Raw genomic sequence first — 23,207 nt, forward strand, 5'->3', positions numbered from 1 at the left:
TAAATCATGTTGTCAGAAATCTTATCACTTCCTTCACACAAAATATCATTTTAACCAGAAATCTATTTTAAAAATCTTTTCCATTTTGTACCTAAGTTCTCATAAAAGTTTGATTCATAATTGGTACCTTTTTTAATGTTAGCAAAATTATAAAGGGTATTTTGCCTTTAAAAATAGATATCTATACTGTATATACTTAGCATTTTCTGGTTATTCATGATGTTACGCATACATAAATTTCCATGGTAGAAAATGGTTTATCCTTTCCTAATTAATATATCCAAAGTAATTCTTCAAAATTAAGAAACTACCTTTTTTAAAACAAGGAAGTTAACACATAAAATTACAAATGAGAGGGAGGCATTTAATCATTCTGAGATGAACAATGATGCCAAACGCTCTATTTATCACAAGTGTGCTGTCGTCAGAAAAAACAAAACTAAGATTCCTTTGCTTCACTCCTAACCACTGATACAGAGTTGTGTTCCAGACTTCTTTGTATTTGTAAATTATAGTTCATAATAAAAGTCTGTAAATAGTATTGCTTCTCCAAAAGGAAAATGGGTCTTCAAACATCAATGAAACAATTTGCCTTTCCCTAAACTAATAACACAACTAGATACAGCAGTACCTAGCTTGCCAAGCTTCCTTAACAGGCAGAGCAGTCTACTAATCAATGCCTTTGCCTATAAACACTTAAGGAAAGTTTTGAACAGAATCTAAGGGAAGGGAGAGGAAAAAAAAAAAAATATATATATATATATATATATGACAATGGAGACAATATTTACCTTTTTGGTGAAAATAACAAAATCCACAAAAATCCAAAATAAAACTTTGTTGTGGCATTTTAGGTATTGATGTGCCTATAAAATGGACCCATCGGACTGAGCTCTGCCAGAAAATTACCAGATTCACATCAACACTACATATCTCATTTTTGAATCATTCTGGCCCTCTGCTCCTGAAACTTGGGCCACCTTCTGTATACTCTTCACTTCCAACATCTAAGAATGCTCAACAATGGGTTCTTTTGGGGGCCCTGTTATCTCCTGACTCATGAAGTCCACGGAAAAGAGAAGCCAAGCAAAAGATAGTTATACAGGAAATAATGAACAGATACTGTGCTAAAGGATAACATTTCACAGTGGCTGCAAACCTACAGTCCAATTCACTAAGATACATCTGCTTCATCTGCTTTAGAAACCTGGGCCAGCAGAACTATGCCAGACCTCACAAACAGTCTAGGTTACAAAAACGTTGTTGTTGTTGTTGTTCAAGTGCTATTAATGTGGGTGGGAGTATAAACTAGGGCAGCCACTATGGAGAACAGTATGGAGGCTCCTCAAAAAACCGCAAACAGAACTACATACATGATCCAGCAATCCCTCTCCTGAGTATTTTTCCAAAGGAAAGGAAATTAGTATATTAAACAGACACCTGTACCCCTATGTTCACTGCAGCACTATTCACAATAATCAAGATACGGAATCAGCCTAGGTGTCCAGCGACAGATAAATGAATAAACAAAATGAGGTAAATACACACAACGGAATATATTCAGTCATAAAAAAAGAATAAAATTCTGTCATTTGCAGCAATGTGAATAGAACAGGCGAACGTTATTTTAAGTGAAATAAGCCTGGAATAGAAAGTTAAACACTGCATGTTCTCACTTATATGTGGAAGCTAAAAAAAAAAAAAAAAATTGATCTCATAGAAACCAAAAACAGAACAGAAGATATTAGAGGATAGGAAGGATAGGGGGAAAGGGAGAATAGGGAGAGATTTGTTGAAGGATATGAAGTTATAGCTAGACGGGAGGAGTAAGTTTCCGTGTTCTGTAGCACTGTAGGATGCCTGTACTTAACAGTAATACGTAGTTTCAAATAGCTGGAATAGTGAATGTCCCTAATACAAAGAAATTACAAATGTTGAGGTGATGGATATGCAAATTACCCTAATCTTTCCACCACACATTATATGTATCACAACAGCACCATGTTCCCCATAATATGTACAATTATCGTGTGTGCATTTAAAAAATAAAGTGCTTTAAAAAACGTGTGGGCTAATGAAGCAGACTTACAGAAAAGAAATTAGGTTGCTTGAAAATCTCATTAATCTAACTAATAAAACCAAACTTCTATACCTATGGAATTGGTTTTAGTTGTTTTCTACTGTCAAAAATGGTATATAAATGTAAAAGATGAATAATCAATAAATAAGAAAAAGCTACTTAAATTTTACATGGTAAAACAGAATTGTCATGTTCACTATTACACATAATGAATTTGATACATGGATTGTATTTTTAAAATCTAAACTAAAACATTTGAGTTTAAATCATATATTTTTCAAATAGATGTCAACAGAAATACATCTATATAGCACAGAAGCAGAGACATGTACAAGGATTTTTCATCTCTGCATATAGTCAATAGTTTTTAATCATTTATTTTACTCTTAGGCAAAGAAAACATCAACTGCTACCTAAAGAGAAACTACCAATAGGGCCTAAAGTCACGGCTTCATAACCAGTGTTCAGGGAGGTATATACTTCCCATTTTTCCTGATATAGTCTGATCTCTTTGGTATTTTACTTATGCACATGTAAAAAGTTCAAATCGGGTGAAAAAACAGTTATGTACATAAACATTAAGTCAGTGCTACCTCTATGATAACTGGAATTTTGCTTTCATTTTAATTAAATATGAAGCAAAACAATGAATATTACTTTTCACTTCAGACCATCTTTAGTTAAAAAAAAAAGCTCCTGCAGTCTTCTGTCAGTGGTTGTAAAGGCATTCAACATTGTCACTTGTTTAAACGTCTGTTTGGCTGCCAATGGACTGTCCCCAAAAGAACATTTTTGCATCTCAATAGTCTGTCCGGTATCAACAATCTTTAAACTATAAATTTAACGCTGCTGAAGAAAAGGGGAAATAACATTCTCATTGTACTGTCCTGGTATCACATTTACAAAATGAACAAATAATCAGACTATTTCCACTTATCTAGCACTCTGCATCTGAGGATCTCAAATGGCCTGACAAACGTTAATTAACTAAGCTGCACAACACTCCTGTGAGGGTGGCAGGCAGTATGATCCTCTCCAAGCGACAGATGAACGGAGATCCTGGGAGGCCCTTCCTTTGAAAGTCAGTGGCTCAACTTGGAACTCAACTTCCAGAACTTGGAACTCAACTCCCCAGGCCCATGGTTGAGCATCTCCGCTGAAGCCAAGCAGCACAAAATGTAGATGTTACAACTGACAGACTTTTCTAAATAAATTTAAACTGGAAACCAAGATCAATCTCAAGGAGATTTATCTTTCCTCTAGGTGCAAGAAAAAAGTGCTCTAATAACTACAGCATTTGAACCTACGGAAGAACCTGAGCTACGAGTTATCTGTAACATTCTGTTTTGACAAATAACATGGAGGAGTTTACCTGAATGTTGATTTGCCATGAGCTCCCCCTAAAGACTCAGCCAATAAGCTTAACTGTACTTCTGTATTTTATTAACAAATGAAAAACTATACAATGTTGGTTAATTTTTTTGTGAAATTTAATGATCGATTTTTGGATCCTTATTCATGTAGTTATCAGATAAAAAGCCAAGTTTTCTGCAATGGAATATCCAATCTAAAAATTCCATTTCAAAAATAAAATCCAGAATTTCTTATTCAGGAAACAATAAGATTAATACAGTTGCGTCTGCATAAGTTTATCTAAAAAAAATACCTTTGTGTAGATGTACATCATAAAAATAAACTTGTCAGAAAAGTATACAACTTTACATGAATGCTGACTATACTATACTACTTAGTTTAAAACGATTAAGAAACATCTATTGGAATATATAAAATAATTTACTTATACTTTTAGCACAGGTAATTTTAAACATGTTAACCTCTTCACAGACCTAAACTTTAAATGAAAACACTGGGTTTTCAAAATATTATTAGTAAATGTTGGTGACCACCTTCAGGTGGTGATTCATGTTTTATAAGATCTATTCTAGAAATGTTAAGATAATAAATAAAAGTTGTCATATAATAGCTTAGACTATTTCTAGCAAAGATTCTAAAGGCCTTAATACTTCTTCCTACTAACACAAGAAAATACTCAAAAATTTTGCAGAAATATTGTGTGATTAATATGCAACAAAAAGCCTAGTTTTCCTAGAGCAATTTATAAGATCAAGTTTATGGCAATGTGGCTTTTGTCATACTCAAAGCACAGTAGTCAATACAGAGGCATATGCAACTTAAAATTTTTATATCAAGATCAATTTCATACTAATAACAAGGGAAAAATATAGACATTTACTAAATAACAATATACATAAATGATACCATATTGAACACAAAACTGAAAGCCAAACACTGACCCTGACATAAGCCAAAAAAAGGAGAAAACCACTAATGTTAATGAAGAGAACATTTCGAAATTTTAGCTCTTCTTGTGATTCTTATATTTCCTTCCTCACTTTCAGAAGTACAGCAAACTTTCATTGCTAAAACCAGTTTAAAAAAAAAAAAAGTTATCAGAAAGACTAATATGCTGAAAGCAACATTTTAATTATGTGCTTTGTAACACAATCCTAACTACATTCAGTCTTTTATTTTAAAATGTTTCCATTATTTACCAGCATAGTATTGAACTATATTAAATCAACATTTTCTGTTGGGCAAGTTTTCCATACTTAATTCTTGATATCACTCTGTATAGTATTTTTAAATGATTAAGTTTTACTTTAGTATTAGAAACTGTATATATAAATGTATTAATATACTTGCTCTATTAATGCTATATTGAAAAAACTATTTAATTAAAAAGGCACTTTTAAAATCTGATAGTTTACATTTCTTAAATTACTTACAATTTCTGAATAATTGTAGTTACTTTCAAGTTCTATTTTATTGTTTCAAATGTCAGTGTGCATTCTGTAGGCATATATTTATATACTACTGTAATTTGGGTTCAAAACATGTAAATTATATCTGTATATTTCTATGGTGTAAATTATTACAGGACATCTTCACTAATAACTATGCCTCTGAAACTACAAACTTATAGTACTTTTTTTTTTGCCTTTAGTAAACATGATCTCAAAATTCTGCTTTTTTTTTTTTCTACCACTGGTAAGGTAATGAATTAGAGGTATGTATTTGGTATGATAATTTGAGAATACCAACTAATACCAGCAACGTAGAATTTGTGTCAAATTTACAATGAGAATGGGCAATTTCTTAATTCTGTTAGGTGTCTTAAAAAGCTCATCATCTAAGATATGTACACACTGAAAATTTCATATACAGCTAATAACCTAAATGTTGTACAATAAATTAAATTGGCTACCCTTCCTATTCCAAATATCCAATAAAATTGGTGATTTCCAAAAGCACTATTCAAATATAAAATGTGAATCTTAAAAGATTTAAATTTTATTGCAACCACAGGATGATTCAATGTTCTTCCTTTTATATATGCATATGCATGTATATGTATATAGTAACGTAATTTTATCAGATCTCTGAAATTTAGTAGATTACAGACTTTGAAGATAGTAAATCATAGGGTTGGAATTTGGCTACTATTGTAGAACATAGCTAAGGAATCTCTTGTTGAAGGTTTCCTACTTCAGCAGCTAATGTGGAGGAACTGAAAAGGCGGTTAAAATGATGCAATAGAAACTTGAAATCAGGGATTTAAGGAAGTGGAGGAATTGAGAAAAACAATTTTTTAGAAAAGTATTATCATCTCCATCTTGCTCGAAAAATGCAACCACTATACTCAGGTTTTTTATACCATTGCTTAATAAATTGTCATTTCAAAGTCTTAGAGTATATAAACAATGGCAGAAAAGGGGATATTCCAGAAACAGTCAAACAATATGGTGTCAAATGAAGATGTCATGGATGAAAACAATTTTAAGTGGAAAAAGGAAGGAAAGGGGCTCCAGTTATATAGATATAAGGCCCCGAAATATACCATACTCTCAAAATGCAGTATGAATTTAATAAAACATAGAACATTTCATTCCCGCCTTATAACCAGAAGCCATAAGTCACTTGAGGCCAGAAGAGTAATGACATGCTGAGAAAACAACAAATATTGACAATTATAGAAATGCAGCTCCATGTATATTCATCGGAGGGGAGTTCCCTAAATTGAACCCCCTCTTGAAGGGCACAGAAACTGTTTCTCTTTTTTCCAAAGTTACTCATAATAAACTTGCTTCTTCCCTGCAGGAAGGATTCTTTGTTTCTCTCTGTACAGGGGCATCTCCTCTTCTGTATTCAAGCCCATCTCTTAGCTCCAGGGCATGACTACAGATGGGAAAGGTAACAGCTTTTATAATTAACTGTGCACCTCTAAGGGGTGTTTTTCAACTCCGCTAGCGAATACTGAGAAGCACAGATAGGCTTCAGAGAATCTGCAGGAAATGAGAGCAGAGCAGCCAAGCAGACATTGGCAGGAGCAATTTTTCTCCCCAGTATACATCCAGAGAGAACTCACTGGTCTATGACCCGCAGGTCAAAGCACCTGGCTAATGGAACTCTATTTCCTAACTGGATCTTTCGTAAAGGTTAGCTAGTTTCTGATCCTACCTTCTATGCACGAACAAAGCTTCAAAATCATCCAGAAAAGCTCAAAACTTTCACAGAGTTAAGGTAAAATGTCCAAGAGGTGGTGTCTTAGGCATCGAGCAACTATCACTTATTGGGAGCTCATGAATTTTCAAAATCTAAAATACTCTTTAACAATGCTGAGTCTACATAGTATGAGGAGAGCAATTGAGGATCTTACCTTACTCAGAGGTTTTTTTTTTCTTTTTCCACATGGAACTAGGTCTTTCCCCCTAAAAGATCCTGTTCTTATCAAATGCATGGCATTCTTCTTTGGCCGCTTTTCACACTAATCACGTTTAGGCTTTTCTCATTTTTCCCCCTCTTGTTGGCAACTCGACAACAACAAGCATTGTTGTTTATACATAATTATATCGTGGGTTTTAAAAAACTCTGTATTTTTGTATGAACATCTCATCAAGGACATTACATTCTTAGTGATTTAAATCTGTTCTGACTTCCTTATTAACCATATACTGTCATGGCAGCTTAAAATTTAAAAGTCATTTAGTTATTTCAGTGTAACAGATGTACATCCTTCTGGGATTCTAAACCTCCCTTCTCCAAATATGGCCTTGTTGTTTTGTATAGTCACCAGGAATGATTAACCAACATTCAATCTGAGCTAAGAGCAAAGACAAACAAGTGACTGCCTAACACTGTATCAAGTAAGTGCACAGCACACACAAACACACATGAGTTACTTGCTGCCACTTTGGCCTTAGGAGTATAAATCCCCAGATTGAGACAGATCATTAAGTTTCACTTCACACACAACACAATCCTGTATAGAAAGGATGTGTGTCCCTCCTTTTGCCCTTCAAAACAAATGAATTATTTAAAAATGAAACCATCCTACCCGTAACAGGGACTGGGATTCATCCTTGGACTTGTTTTCTCCCGATGCAGGATACTGCTGGGGGAGGGCCCCAGACTTCTCTCCGCCAGCTGGCACCCCCTGCAGGAATCCCTTGGTTTCCACAGCCAAGCCATAAATAGGTCGCGCCAGATGGGCAGCTTCCACATTGGGACTATCCCTTAGAGTCTTTGTCTGCTCTTGGGTGCCGGACACAGGCGTCAGCAGCCCCAGGCTTGCTTGGGTGTATGACGGACTTCCCCGCAGGATGTCTGCCCCTCTCCAAGTCACATTGCGAAGGTCATCACTGGAACTCTCGGTCCAAACTTTCTCTTTGAGCCCGTCCTTCTCTTCCAGCTTCTCTCTCTTCACCACACTCTCAGAAACTGGCTCTCCCATTTTAGAGTCTGGAGTTAGCAGATTGTAGACCTTGAAGTCAATTTTGGGCTCCTCTTTGATGGTGGATATGGCATGACCGTCCTCTTCGCCGTTGGCTGTAGTGATGTCCTGTTCCTGGCAGTGAACAGTGTTGAAGTGCTCCAGTAGTGACTGAGTATCGGCAGCTGTAAAACTGCACTGACGGCATTTGTAGCAGCTGTGTGCTCTCCTGGAGAAGAAGAAAACGGTTATTGCAAAGACAGCGTTCCGAAGCATTGTTTTATTTTTAATAGCCTTTAAGCACCTGAATTTTCTACCTACTCATGCAATGTAGTAGGTAGAAAGAAATGCAATATTCTTAACACCCCAAAACTGGAATGTAATTAACTGGCATTTTCAGTTCTATATAAAGAATTCAAAGTGCCCTTGTTATATTAGCAGTAATAGGTATAACACAGACACACACACAGACACACAAACACACATCATGCACGCACGCACGCACACTGCTTGTGCTTGTGCGCATACATTCCAGGTGATTAGCATTAAAACTGGTTAGTTTGCATTACTATTAAATGCCCCACTCTGTTCATTTTGCCTTGATAGATGCATTTTACCCTGATGGATAATCATTAATTATATCATTTAAGTCAGTATTCTTAAGTTTTCACACCTGATTTCAAATGCCCTTTTCACTTTCTGTTGTTTAAACTAAATTGAGGATTTTCCCCCCATAGATATGCTTCAATTTCTAATGCTGAAATGCTTTGTACAGCTTTTCCATATATTAAAAGGAACTAAATTTAAATATAAAATAATAAATCATTATCAAATTATTAAATGATTTTAAAAAAGAAATAAAATGTTCTTTTCCATCATCAAATTTAAATCCATTTAGTGAATTAAATATTGCTCACTGATCTGTAAACTCTAGAAAATAAGATGTATTTATGATTTTTCTCTAAACAAATTCTATCCATCTATGAGAACATAAACACATTCAAGAAATTGAGTGTCTGTTGAGTGTCAAACACCATAATAGAGGTTTTACAAATACATTCATTAAAAGGGTGTGTGTGTTTTCTTTTTAAATGGCATAAAACAAGATGATTTTATTATCAAATTCCCTACCATCTTCTGCTGTTAAAGAGAGAACAGTAACTGCTACATTAGGACAAATATTTGATTAACAAAGAAGAACAGAAGTATTGCACTGTAAAAAGCATACCCGAAAGATACACAAGTGATGTGGAATAAGGCATAGTTTATTTAACTATAAAAGCTGTGTATGGCTGTCTAAATAAATATCAGGGAAACACTTTCTACTTCCCTGATATAACTTGCTATGAATTACCAAATTAAAGTAACAAAATAAATTTTGTGAGCTGTTATTACTTTAAGCTGTAAGATACTGTAAGTTATGTACTCATATATGTAATTTTAGATAATCATCAAAATATTTCTTTGCCAGGCATTGGGTACACATTGGTGAATAAAAGATATATAGTCTTTGCCTACCTGCTGCTTAGAGTCTAGTCAGGAATGACTAGACAGGAAGTTTCACGTGACTATAAGTCTGTAAGTACAAAGAGTGACAGGTGCTAAGAATGAAATGGATAGTAATTGGTATAAAGGGCTGCGTAGGTAATCAGGAAGGACTTTCTGAGGGAGATATATGAAATCAAAGGGTGAAAAGAAGCTATCCTTGGAGGATGAGGAAGGGGAAAGGAAGCCACATTCTAGCTAGTCTGAGACACTGAAAAGAGGACATTGTGGTTTTAGAGGAATAAATGAGAGGAAGAATGTCAATTGACAAGCTTGAAGGGTTATCTAGAGCTTTGTAGGTCATGGTAGGGAGAGGGGATCTCTTCAAAGGTAAAGGAAGGCAATCAGCTGGGTAGTAGGTGCTCAAATGCATGTTTTAATTACTCTGGGGCTGTAATGTTCACTGATAACTGCATTCCTTTATAAGACATGTCTGATGGCTGAAATTCCAAAAGAATGTTCCTATTTTATGGAAGGAAAATTCACAGGTATAAAACATGAAACAAAATCTCAAGTATTTGTTGAGCGTGCTTAATGCAGCACACAAGAGCTTACATTTTGTTGAGTAAATATGGATATTTACTTTTTACAGAAGATTGTTTCCAATCTTTTTCCTATTTTCTTCATTGTTTAAGTAGTAGAGAAATATACAACAAATGACAAATAACGGGAGGATGAATTGACCATAAAAGCACAATAGTAAAATTAATTTCCTCAAGTGGAAATAGCCTAACCTTTAATGTGAAGATGATTATGAACAAGAGGAATAATCTTGCCACCAATGTCAAGGCCAGAAAATTCAAAAACAGGACTAAGAATACAAAAGACAACAGACAATACCTAAAACCTAGGACCTAGAACCTCTGTGGATCTCATCTACAAAAGCTTCTTATCAAAAACACATTCTAGGCAGGACCTGGTGGCTCACGCCTGTAATCTGAGCACTCTGGGAAGCAGAGGCGGGCAGATTACCTGAGGTCAGAAGTTCAAGACCAGCCTGACCAACATGGTGAAACCCCATCTCTAATAAAAATACAAAAATTAGCTGGGTGTGGTGGCAGGAGCCTGTAATCACAGTTACTCAGGAGGCTGAGGCAGGAGAATTACTTGAACCTGGGAGGCGGAGGTTGCAGTGAGCCGAGATCACGACACTGTGCTCCAACCTGGGCGACACAGCGAGACTCCATCTCAAACAAAACAAAATAACAACAACAAAAAAACCACACACATTCTAGTTTAACCTAATGGGAGATAAACACATAAATCCAAAATTACCCTACTGAATATATTCTACACAATATATTGAGTCATGGAAATTAAAACAACAACAACTTCTGACAGCACTTAGCAAACCATGATTGATTTTCACCCCAAGATGGTTATAATGGACTCACTGTCCACTTTAGCATATTTGTGGTTCCTTGACATGGTGGGATCTCTGCTTGAAATCTCTAAAGAGATCCATGTCTATAAATTAAAACTACAAATTACCACTGACACTTCTACCAAAACTGGTAACTCCAGTGATAAAATGCTAAAGAATCATAGTGATTCTGTTTCAAGATATCAAGACTGTAAATACCAGGGTGACAAGAAGGAGAAGGGATCAACATATATGAAAAGAAATACAAAATTCTTGTGGACCACAAAGCAAAATTATTTTCAAACGGTAGACTCTCAGTTCTTACTGGTGAAACGACCAACCACATGTAAGAGTGTAGACTCTTAAGGAGAATGCTTAAGCTTCAAACTTTGGCTCTGTATTCTACAATGTAAGTAACTTTGAATAATTTACTGGACCTGTCTCAGTTTCCTCATCTGCAAAATGAAAATAAAGTTGTCTCTTGATAGGGTTCTTGTGCATATTAAGTAAATAAATGAGAGTTAATCAGTATAAATCCTAAAATTAAATAAAGCCGCTCTGTTCTCTGTGAATCCACATTCTGTACTGTTTCTGCAAGAGTTTAAACTTACAAACTGGTGCTGTGGTATGATCATTGCCATTCCCCCATGTACCTCAACCATGACGAAAAAAACATTTTTAAAACCAAGCTTATGTCCTAGAAGATCCTTTGCTTTAGGACATGGCCCAGTAGAATATATTCTATGCTTTTCTGCTTCATCTAGCGGCGTTCAATGACATGAAAGAATGAGCAGTTTAGCCTTTTACTGCTTAATTGTCAAGCTTTACTCTTTTTTCATTAATAGCAGTCAGAGCCAGTATCTTCAAATTCTAAATAACAAAGACAGTAAGGGCATTACCTGTGTTTTATTAAAACCTTGGGAGTTAAGGATGTTTTATGAATGTATTCATTAAAGTTGTTTAGAACATGGCATATCTAGGAATATAGCTAAGTAATTAATATTATGTTCCTTCAATATCTACTGATTCTGAAGAAAGATGAAGGAATAGGGGTCACTTAAGAATATTTCTAGATTGCAGAATCAGTAGATATTGAAGTTACATAATCTTCACCTATTATTTAACTAGTACTTCCTCTCAAATATACAAAGTCCTAGGTCCCTGTCCAAAACATGAGTTCATCACAGGGTATCACACCCTGAGACAAGGTGTCTGAGTCTTCTAGGTTTTCTAGTTTGAAGTTTCTGTCCCAAAGGAAAACTCCCTGACTCCTGGCATGTCTCAGCAGGAGCTGCTCTCATCAGCCCGGAGAGGACCTCGTGAACCAACCGACCTAGGCAAAACCGCCCATGGTACAGGTGCTGGAGAGCTATAGGAACACAGAGAAGAGTGGGGATAGGAATAAAGTACAAAGGAAACAGGAAGTGCAGGGGTAAGTTTTCCGTGAGAACCAGGTTTTATGTCGAAAAGGAAAACACATTTTAACAGGAAGGATATTACAACAAGGTTGTAAAAACAAGCTCAATTCACACTTCTTTTGAAAGTTCAAAGCACTCATGTCTACAGGTTCTCACGTTCCACTGAAGTATACGGCCCATTTCACAGATAGTAAAATGGAGAAAGAGTGCCTTGCCCATTTCATCTATATCAAGTCAAGAACACAGGGCTTCAAACTCCCAGAACAATGTTATATTTTTCTGTTTTCCACTGCCTACCTTTCTAATTTTATATAAATGTAAACTACTGACGATATGCCAAATGAAAACACAGGGGATGGAAAAGGTCTTCTAACAGAGAAAAAAGAAACTGACTACAGCAATGGTTTGCAAAACAGGCTGGGCAGCATTGCAACCCAAAGAGTTTCTTTCTCAGCAATAGAGATTCCAAGTCTTTCTTATCCCACTGAACCACAATATCCCGGGCATAATCTGAGAATCTAAATGTTTAACAAAGTCCTCAAATGACGCCAACGCAGGGACCAGTACCCATAAACTGTATTACTAGCTACATAATGGCTCTAAACAACTTAAATGAGTAAACTCACAAGATATCTCCTAACTCCCAAAGCTTTAATAAAATACAGGTAATGATCTTACTATTATTGTTATTCAGAATCTTGAGACTCTGGGTCTTACTACTATTAATGAAAAAAGGGTAAAGCTTGGCATTTAAGCAGTAAACTGTTAAACTGCTCAATCTTTCAGGCTATTGAACACCACTAGGTGAAGCAGAAAAGGCAATTTGCTACAAAGTGCTCTTGAGATTTGAACAACTCCTTTCTCCTTATATTATCAGTCCTAAATGAATGACAGGAAACATATTAAAAAGACATTACTGTCAAAAGCCTGGAGCAATATAAACTTTTCAATAACCTATACTAAGATCTAGACCAGTGCTTCTCAAACTAACCTGTAAAAATCACCTGGGGATTTCATTCAAATTCATATTCTGATGCTGGAAGACTAGGGTAGGATCTAATATTCTGTATTTCTTCTTTTATTTCAAATTTTCCCAGATTCTGATAATACTCTGTATTTCTTACAAGCTCTTAGATGATGCTAATGCTGTTGTTTCCCAGACCACACCTTGAGTAGCAAGAATCATGCAGCTATGGTCATAAATAACTCACAACAAGAGTGTTGGCTTGGAGTATACTGTTAATATACCCGCATGTACTCAGCACTTTTAGAACATTCCCAAATGAATTTTTTTTTTTAAGAGATGAGGTCTCACTATGTTGCCCAGGCTGGCCTTGAACTCCTGGGCTCAAGGGATTCTCCCACCTCAGCCTCCTGAGTAGCTGGGATTAGAGGCCTGCACCACCATACTCAGGTCCAAGATGAATTTTTTATGAATAGCAACATTGTTATTATTCTTAAGTCACATATACCTTCTAACTCAACGTTCACAGCTTTATAAAATAAACTACAAGCACAAAATTGTCAGGAATAATCCCAATTCATTTTTTCTTTATCACTGTTTGGAGATTGTCTTTAAATATTCTTTAGTACTAGATCATTTACATATATTGCCCGAAGCAATAACACAAAGTATACATTTCCACCCCACTTTGCAGATAAAGAAGCAGAAGCACAGAAGAGTTAATTAGCATAAAAATATTGAAGGCAGAATAGAATACTTTTGCTCTTGTCTATGGTTACTGTTTCATGTACATTATTTGATAGTTAAAGCAATGATTGTTCAGGAATTAGTACCTAAAAGATTTGAGCATATTCTCTGACATGTATCATTCTCACAATAATAACTGACAAGATCTTCAATATAATGTCACACTTCCAAATAATAAGACTAGCTTATAATAAACCCCAGTAAAAGGAAACTTTTCTCAAGAATAAAAGTTTAGTCATTGCGAAAGTACATTAATTTGGACTCTCCTCCAACCTACTAAATGCACTTTCTTTTCATCAGCATTAACATGAAAACTTCAAAGACATTCAGGAAATTTTTCCTCTATTTCTCAAGATCCAACTTAACCACCCCCTCTTCCATAAAGACTTCCCAAATGATTCAATCCAAGAATTAATCTAGTGTCTTCTTCGTTACTCTAAATCCTTATATTCCTCTTCAATTTTTTTTTAATCACAGATGGTATTTGATTAAAATTATATATGCCTCACTTTACAGGTATATGTAATTACCCTAAGGTCGAGACCAAAGCTCACACATCTATTGATTCCTCTCATCACAAAACATCCAGATTGACAGCAAGTATCTGCGTAATAACAAAGAAATGGACAATCACAGCTCTGGATGTTCAAGATGCTGGATTTAATATGTAGGGTCACAAAGCAGACAGAAATATTAAGATGTACACAGATATTTTGCAGATGGCATATTTTGAGTGATCCTATGAATAAACTCCTCATTAGTTAAAAACTCCTAAAACCTCTGGGTATATTAAGTCAAACTAATTTCAAATTTTTTACAAATACATGCTTTGCATTAATCTAAATGCTATATCCTCCTGCCACACTGATAGCAAACACTTTCTTCATATTATCTGAGAAAAAAAGATGTCATTTTATAGACCTCCTTAGCATAAGCATAAGGTCATCACATAAAACACAGAATGCTCAGTTAAATTTAAATTTCAGATAATAAATGAATATGTTAGTGTATGCTGCATAAAATATTTGGGACATAGTTTTATAAAATCTCACTGTGTCCCATACAATATCTGAGAATGTGGAGGCAAGTCAAAGAAATTTTGATTACAGAACTAAATCATGCTTTCTCTCTAGGCAAACGACACCAAATTGCCTAAAAAGATCAAATTTGTATTTAATTCAAGTGACTTAGAACCTCTGTGAAAAAATAATTGTTATTCCTTATTCTACTTTATAGAATTTTCATGTGCTATAAAAAAGCATTTGTTTTTTGATCCTTCCATGTTTCAATGCACAATAGTCTTTATTCACAATAGTAGTATTTCATTCATTAGTAGAGAATATTATGAATTATTTTCATAAATCATAAAGCATTGAGGAATGCTTCTAGAAAAAAATCAGCTAAAAGATGCTACTCCTTTACTATGCTCTGTTAATATTTTTATTTTTATAATAAACCAACCTACAGTGTATGTGAAGTACAGCTCTGAGGGATGCCTTGTGTTTTTCTTTTAAATGTTAACTTGAGATTTATGTCATCACTTGAAGAGCTCTTTTTTACTAAATAACAGTATATTACTTTCAATAAATTTTTTTAATCTTAAAGACAATCAATGAATAATTTTAACCACAGTTTTTATACTTCAATGACTAAATGAAGCATCAAAGTAAATGAATAAATCATAAATACTAATTGATTAGACTTTCAGAGGTTTTTTTTTGGTTATTACAGAATCAAACGACTACGGATAAATTATCACAGAAGTGGGGAAAAGGGAGGTGATTCAAATACTTAAATTTAAATGTAGTTCAAGTAGGTCTGAAATCTAATAAAGTTAGTCATTTTTGTAATATATGCATTGTTGCTATAAATGTCTACAACGAGTGGCATGTGGCATTACTGCCACTGTAAAATGATAAAATGAAAAACAGAGAGTAGCAGGAACAAAGACAAAAACAGAATTACAGATGGATTATTAGGTCAATCCTTGAGAACTGTAAACTAGTTAAAAGAGGAGAAATAGTCTACAGAACATAATCCAAGAAAAATTGAAATTCCGGATGAAAATAATTATGTTGTTTACTCATCTTGCATTTTTAAGTTGAAATAATCTGATTAGGATTTGCTCAGTAATAGTAACCGGCTTTTGGGGAGATGGGATGAGGTGCTCACATCTTCGAGTGGTAGAAAAAACACTACTAACACCTATCTTAAAAATCAAACCTAGAATTCCCTTTCAAAAGGTAAACATTCCCTACAAAACGTTCATATAGAAAGTCTTTCAATAAAATAGAAAGTAAATAAGGAAGAGGAAATTATTTATACAAATATCAATGGAATTGAAACTGTGGCTAAAATGTATCTTATTCCGAGACTTGATAACTGTTCTTGCATAGTATTCAGAAGCATTAGTTCTGAAATGTCTAATAAATAATGTATACAAATAAAGGTAATGGCTTTGTGAGGTTTTATTTCTTTGTTTGTTTGTTTGGTGAACTATAATATCCTGGGTAACTTTTTGTCTCACAGTGGGTATTTTCTAATTGAACTATCATGTCTATTTCAAGGTATTATAAGCAACTGATTTATTAGGTATTATTTTTAAAAATATGACACATAACATATACAAATTTAAATGTAAGATAGAGATTGAGCAGGAGCTAAATTAATTTGACCACCTACTGCAACCAATGTCAACTCTTTCAGTCTGAGTTTGCCTATTTTATGTCTGGAAGTTGCAAGCACTGTTTAAAAATTTTAAAATGCATTCGTAAATCTCCTAACGCACAGTCTTGTCATCGCATACACTACCAAAATATGTGTGTAGTTTTCCACATTTTAGCCAACAATGAACATTTTAATATTTGTACTAGACAATAATTATATTACTGAGTCTGTAGTAGTTCTTTAATAGTAAGTTATTTAACAGTGAGATTGATCATTCATTCATATATTTACTCGACATGGGCAATGATGAGAATTGATGCCTCATTTTTTATTTTAAAGTTGTACACTGTATGTTAGTGACATACAAATAAATACACACACACATATTCATTTACATCTAAGTTCGCAAACAAATTAAAACCTGAAGTGATTTCAGAATCACAGAATGTGATTTTACATAACTGAATCGAGATCTATGTGTGTGTAGAGAGAAAGAGATTCTATATGGATAGATATAGATATGATTACATATGATAAAGAAAGTACTATTTATGGTACAGTAGAGTATATGTAGACGATATACATGAGCATCATATACATATATACTTATATGTATGCATACATATATACATATATCTATGTGCATATATCATATGTATGTATACATACATGTCTATATGTATATTTCAGATGTATTTATCCATGCATGCACACATGCATATATGTGCATGCATATGATATTCATATGTATATCATAAACATATAACATGAAAATTTATAGTTTTATCTTTTGAATTTATATAAAACACTATCCCACTGTGACTTGTCTTTATCACGTTTTTATTCAGTCAAAATTATTCTAAGGATCATTTATGTTGTAGTCACTTGTCACTTATTAAATTCACTACTGTAAAACATTCTACTGCTTGAAAATTCTACAAATAAATTAATCTTTATTGGAAAGACAATCAGAGTTTTTTCCTGTTTTTATTTTGGACTTTGTTTTGTTCTTTCAAAAAAATGCAATTATGAACATTTTTGCACGTTTCCTAGCAAACCCATGCAAAAAGTCTTCTGAAAAGTTAAATTACGTAGTCACTGGGAATACAAACATCTGATATTGCCAAATTTTGCCAAATTTGCCTTCCAAAGTAGTATGTTCCGACCATTTCTATCCCTTATAAGGTGTTTTATCATAAAATCTATGTTTTCTGAGATTAATAAAGGGATCTCATTTTTTTTTGTTTGGTTATGATTGGCCCTGTATAACTTTATTGATCCTTAGCTTTTTGTTATGGAGGTCTAATTTCATTGCACAGAGTCAAAGGATATGTTCTATGAGATACTGTTTTTTGAAATTTAATTTTTTTGGCTTAATATGTCTCAATTTTTATAACTGCTCTATATGTGCTTTAAAAGCATGTACATTCTCTAATTTGTACAGAACTTGTATATTTTTTATCAAATCAGGTTTGATAATTTGTTGTTCAAATCTTTTCAATTTTGAAAACTTTTTTGTGCTTAACTTTTAAGGAGTTTTCTTAAAACTTTATCATTGTGATTGTGGTGTGTCATGTTTTCCCTGTAGCTCCTCTATCACCTTTTGCTTTACTTATTTGTATTTATGTGTTATGTATTTAGAACCATTGTATGTTCTGAAGAAGTTAAACCTCTTATTATGCAATGATCCCTTCTTTCCTCCATAGGCTATTTGTAATAAATTCTTAAAATTGTATGAGATTAATAAAGATACCTCGATTTTCCTTTAGTTTATATTTGCGGGTATAACTAAGTCTATTCTTTTCTTTTGAACATCCAGAGACTTATGTTTCAGGTGTATATACAGTATGCAGGATACAGTTATAATTTTTTTAAATATCATCTGATATCTTTTCAGTAGAAAAGTTTAATAGACACACATTAAGACTTTTGATATCTACAATTTTTATAGATTTTACTTTAAAATGTCTATATGTCTAACGCTTCCCACATATTTTCTCACCATTTTTTAAAAAGCTGATTGAATTTTATGGGTGTTCTTTATTTCATTATTCCATTTTTTCTCCTCCATAGTTTTGGAAGTTATGCATTCATTTCCTATTCTTTATTAGTTATCCTTAAATTTTTCCAAGTATGTATAACAAAGTCCTAGCTCGCTAACTCCCAACAATTCAGGTGTCTTAGAATACCTTCATTCTAGTCATTTTCCCTTCAAACTTACATAGTAGCATGACGCAATACCTTAGTCTTTGTGGCCCAGGCCAGCGGCATGATCATGGCTTAATGCAGCCTCGACCTCCTGGGCTTAAGTGGTCCTCCCATCACAGCGCCTAAGTACCTGGGACCACAGGTAATCACCACTATATTCAGATCATTTTTTTATCTTTTTTCTTTTTTTTTTTTTTTAGAGATGAGATCTTGGTATGCTGCCCAGGCTGATCTCAAACTTCTGGGTTCAAGCCTTGGCCTCCCACATGCTGGGATTTCAGGTGTGAGCCACTGTGCCCCGCCTAGTCCGTTCCTTTTTTAACTGCATAAACGAGACAGGTAATGTTTGTTTAGATTTGCTCAGATGGTTCCCTGGTCTTCACTTACCAGAAAATGTCTTTGCTTTGCTCTTATTCTTAGGAGATAGCTTTGATGGGCAGACAATACAAGGTTGACTATTTGATGTTTTTTCAAAACTCTGAATAATATTCCTCCTTCCTCCAGGTTCCATTGCTAATAAAAAGTCTGTCAACTGTCTTTTCTAAGTAGTCGATTTCTTGTTAGTCTACAGCTGTTTTTAAGGATGTCTCTGCCTTGGCATTCTCACTTTTGCTACAATGTGTGTGTAACTGAACTTATTCATATACATCATCCTGCTTAGTGTATGCTTCGCTTCTTTGCATCTAAGTATTTATGTCTTTCATTGGTTCTAGAAAGTCTTTTACCATTTTCTGCTCAAATACTGATTACCTACTCTCTATTCTGTATATTTTCTTTCTTCTGGGACTCCGATTAGATGTATGTTACAACAGCTCATTATATTCCATATCTTACTAAACGTCTTTGATATTTTGTATCTCCTTGCTCTCTCTTATTCTAATGCCTCATTTTGATTAATTCATTTGCTCTCTTTAATTGTCTAATATGTAGTTTAATCAATCCATATGTTTTAAGTTTCAAGAGTTATATTTCTCAATTAAAACTATGTTATTTGTTAATTTTTGGTGATCTTGCTTTTTTTTAACTTTAAGTTTTGGGGTACATGTGCAGACCTTGCAGGTTTGTTACATAGGTATACATGTGCCATGGTGGTTTGCAGGACCTATCAACCTGTCATCTAGGTTTTAAGCCCCACATGCATTAGGTATTTGTCCTAATGCTCTCCTTCCCCTTGCCCCCGACTCTCCAACAAGCCCCGGTGTGTGATGTTCCCCCTCTCCGTGTCCATGTGTTCTCATTGTTCAACTCCCACTTATAAGTGAGAACATGCAGTGCTTGGTTTTCTGTTCCCGTGTTAGTTTGCTGAGAATGATGGTTTCCGGCTCCATCCATGTCCCTGCAAAGGACATGAACTCATTTTTCAGGGCTGCATAGTATTCCGTGGTGTATATGTGCCACATTTTCTTTATCCAATCTATCCTTGATGGACATTTGGGTTGGTTCCAAGTCTTTGCTATTGTGAACAGTGGTACTATAAACATACATGTGCATGTGTCTTTATAGTAGAATGATTTATAATCCTTTGGGTATATACCCAGTAATGGGATGGCTGGGTCAAATGGTATTTCTGGTTCTAGATCCTTCAGGAATCATCACAGTCTTCCACGATGGTTGAACTACTTTACACTCCCACCAACAGTGTAAAAGTGTTCCTATTTCTCCACATCCTCGCCAGCATCTGTTTCCTGACTTTTTAATGATCTCCATTCTAACTGGTGTGAAACGGTATCTCATTGTGTTTTTGACTTGCATTTCTCTAATGATCAGTGATGATGAGCTTTTTTCATATGTTTATTGGCCGCATAAATATCTTCTTTTGAGAAGTGCCTGTTCATATAGTCTCATGTTGCTTGATCATTTTTTAATTGTAACTTTCATATCTTTGAATGCTTATTAGTATTTTATAACTGAAAACTCCTGTATCTGAAGTGACTGGGTATATACATCTATTATTTGTGTTTTCTACTGATTTCACACATGATGGCTTATTTTCCTGTTCATATGGTGAATTTTCGTAATAGTGAGCTCATGTAAGATTTATCTGCATCCATCAATATCTTGGAGGTAAAATTTGGAGTACTTTTCTATAGACAAACTTGTGTTTAATTATGCCAGAAGTCAGAGGGAGAACTAATGTAAAAATCCTAGCCACCTTCAAGATCTAAGCTTAAAGCAAAACTCAGATTCAACCCCTTCTCTATATGAGTAACTCCAGGCTTAGTCTTCTGATCAAATGCAACAGCGACATTGGCATTTGCCCTCAGTGTAACCTCACATTCCAAGCTTACCCTTCACTTCTCCCTACTCTGTGTTTAGTGCACTCTTAATGAAAGGGAGAACAAAGGCTCCAAAAATTTTTCTTACTTTGTAGAAGTCTGGCAATGCATTACAAAATATGTTTTATCTAGTATAATTGTCTTGTGGGGAAGTAATCCTCCTACTCATGCCAAAAACCTAAGTTATAACACTGAAAATTTTGATAAGAAAAGCAGCAGTTAATAGAGAGCAGGTATGCAGTTGAATTAAATGATAAATAAGAAAAGAAATGCAGTGAGAAAACCATTCATGGGTGGAATATAATAACCCAGTTATAATCTGAGTTAGGGGTATTATAGGTAAATACTAAACATTAAGAGAATGGACCAAATCCCTGTTGCTGACTAGATCATGTTTGCAGTTCCACCAAGTTTAACTTAGTTCTTAAACACCCATGCAATGGAATCGATAGAGGTTTTTCACTCAGAGCTCTAGATCGACTCTGCTGCTTCTCAGCTATAGTCATTTTATAGTTAAATGATTTCACATATCGTACAGTTCATGGCTTATGCTAATTTTTACTACACCGCTAAGTCTTCTATATAAAGCACTCAAAAGCCTAGAATATTTCACAGAAATAACACAGAATTATGGCAGAAGTTTCCCAACATGAATAATTGGAGTAAACAAATTTAATTATAAAAATACTATGTGATAAGGTAAACCTGTCCTCTTATTCTATCCTAAAAGTGAGGCATTTTTGGAAAATGCTTTGATAGCAGATCAAGTTCTAAACATCCACGTGACTATGTCCTTTCACATCTCTGGGGCCGCTATTACTGTTCAGCGTTCAGTAGAATTTCTTTATCTTTTCTACATCTAAGCTGTGACTTCTGAAATTGTAAGGCTCCAATTTCAAACATCTCTATAAGAACTCAGAAACAGATTAGAGATAAACTACTCAGCACCTTAAAGGATCCCTGGTCAGCCAAACTATATCAGGATTTAAACATAAGTGCAAGAATATTTTAATGTCCTATGGACAAGTGCTATTTCAATTTTTAGCTAATAAAATGCTGAGAAGTTGACTTAAAGTCAAAATGAACAGAAAGCTGTCATTTGGTATGGAAGCCTAGGTCCTCAGAAGGGTTCCAAGACCATATAATAGTAAAGCATTAAAATGTAACTCACCTTGGAAATCTCAGCTTATTCATAACTACTGTGAAGTCAAAAACTCACAGGGATCTCATTTACATAAAGATATTCACTGAACTCCCATTAGGCATCATGCCACTGTGTTAAATCGTGCAGATACAGTGGTGAACAAGAAAAGAATAGTTCTCTTTTCTCTAGAGCTTCTTTCATCACTGAATATTAACTAAATTCTGACATTATTCAGTAATAGTTTTATTCATATTTTATTTCTTGGGGGATTATTTTGTTTACCTAAAGTATGTGAAAACCCTGTTTTCCCAGACATTCTCAAGCAATGCCTCAGCTGCATCAATAGAAAAACCACTTGTCCAACTGTGCTGGTAGCTAGATGTATCAGAATGAGCGTCTGTGCATGCGTGTGTGTGTGTGTGTGTGCACTTACGTGGGTATGCAGGTCCAAGATGTGTGTGTGTTCTGGGTGTTTCCTCATGATTAAAGAAAATCATGAAGATTTCTAAAAAAAAAATAGTTGTCCTTGTCCTTTTCAAAAAAAGAATGGACTATCTGATTTTTACATCACTCAGCAAATGTACATGCACAATGTGCACATATGCACATATCCACGCTAGTAAAGCTCAGAAAGCAGCTGATGTCTGCGAGCCTCAGAAATAAATTAACATGCAGCTAACATCAGAGGAGCCAGAAACACTCATTGCAAGTGTGAACACATATTTGATTGCAGGACTGTGTCTTTCCCAGGGCTGACCTTATAAATTAAACAGTGTAAATCTCAAGTAAGTGTTTTCTGAACATTTTGATTCACTGTGAACATTGGGATGCCCTTCAAATTAACATCTAACATTATTAGCCTATTGTCAGACATGAACGGCTTCATTACTGGTGACTGAAAAAACATACACACACTTGCACTAACACAAAACTTTTAAAAGGAGTGGAAGAAACTATTTAATATCGTGGGATGTAGAAATTGAAATGAATAGATTTTTAGACTA

General features: G+C 34.6%; 1 protein-coding gene across 9 annotated transcripts in view; it reads right to left on the reverse strand.

Moving 5' to 3' along the window:
- TRPS1 (transcriptional repressor GATA binding 1) overlaps positions 1-23,207 on the reverse strand; it is a 261,204-nt gene that overhangs the window by 170,123 nt on the left and 67,874 nt on the right. For all 9 annotated transcript variants that reach the window (XM_055287091.2, XM_055287093.2, XM_055287090.2 and 6 more), the window contains one exon: positions 7,497-8,100. In XM_055287091.2, the coding sequence (XP_055143066.1) occupies positions 7,497-8,100 (604 nt within the window). The remainder of the gene's footprint in view (positions 1-7,496; positions 8,101-23,207) is intronic.

This window comes from Symphalangus syndactylus, chromosome 7, assembly GCF_028878055.3.
Source record: "Symphalangus syndactylus isolate Jambi chromosome 7, NHGRI_mSymSyn1-v2.1_pri, whole genome shotgun sequence".
Taxonomy (NCBI): domain Eukaryota; kingdom Metazoa; phylum Chordata; class Mammalia; order Primates; family Hylobatidae; genus Symphalangus; species Symphalangus syndactylus.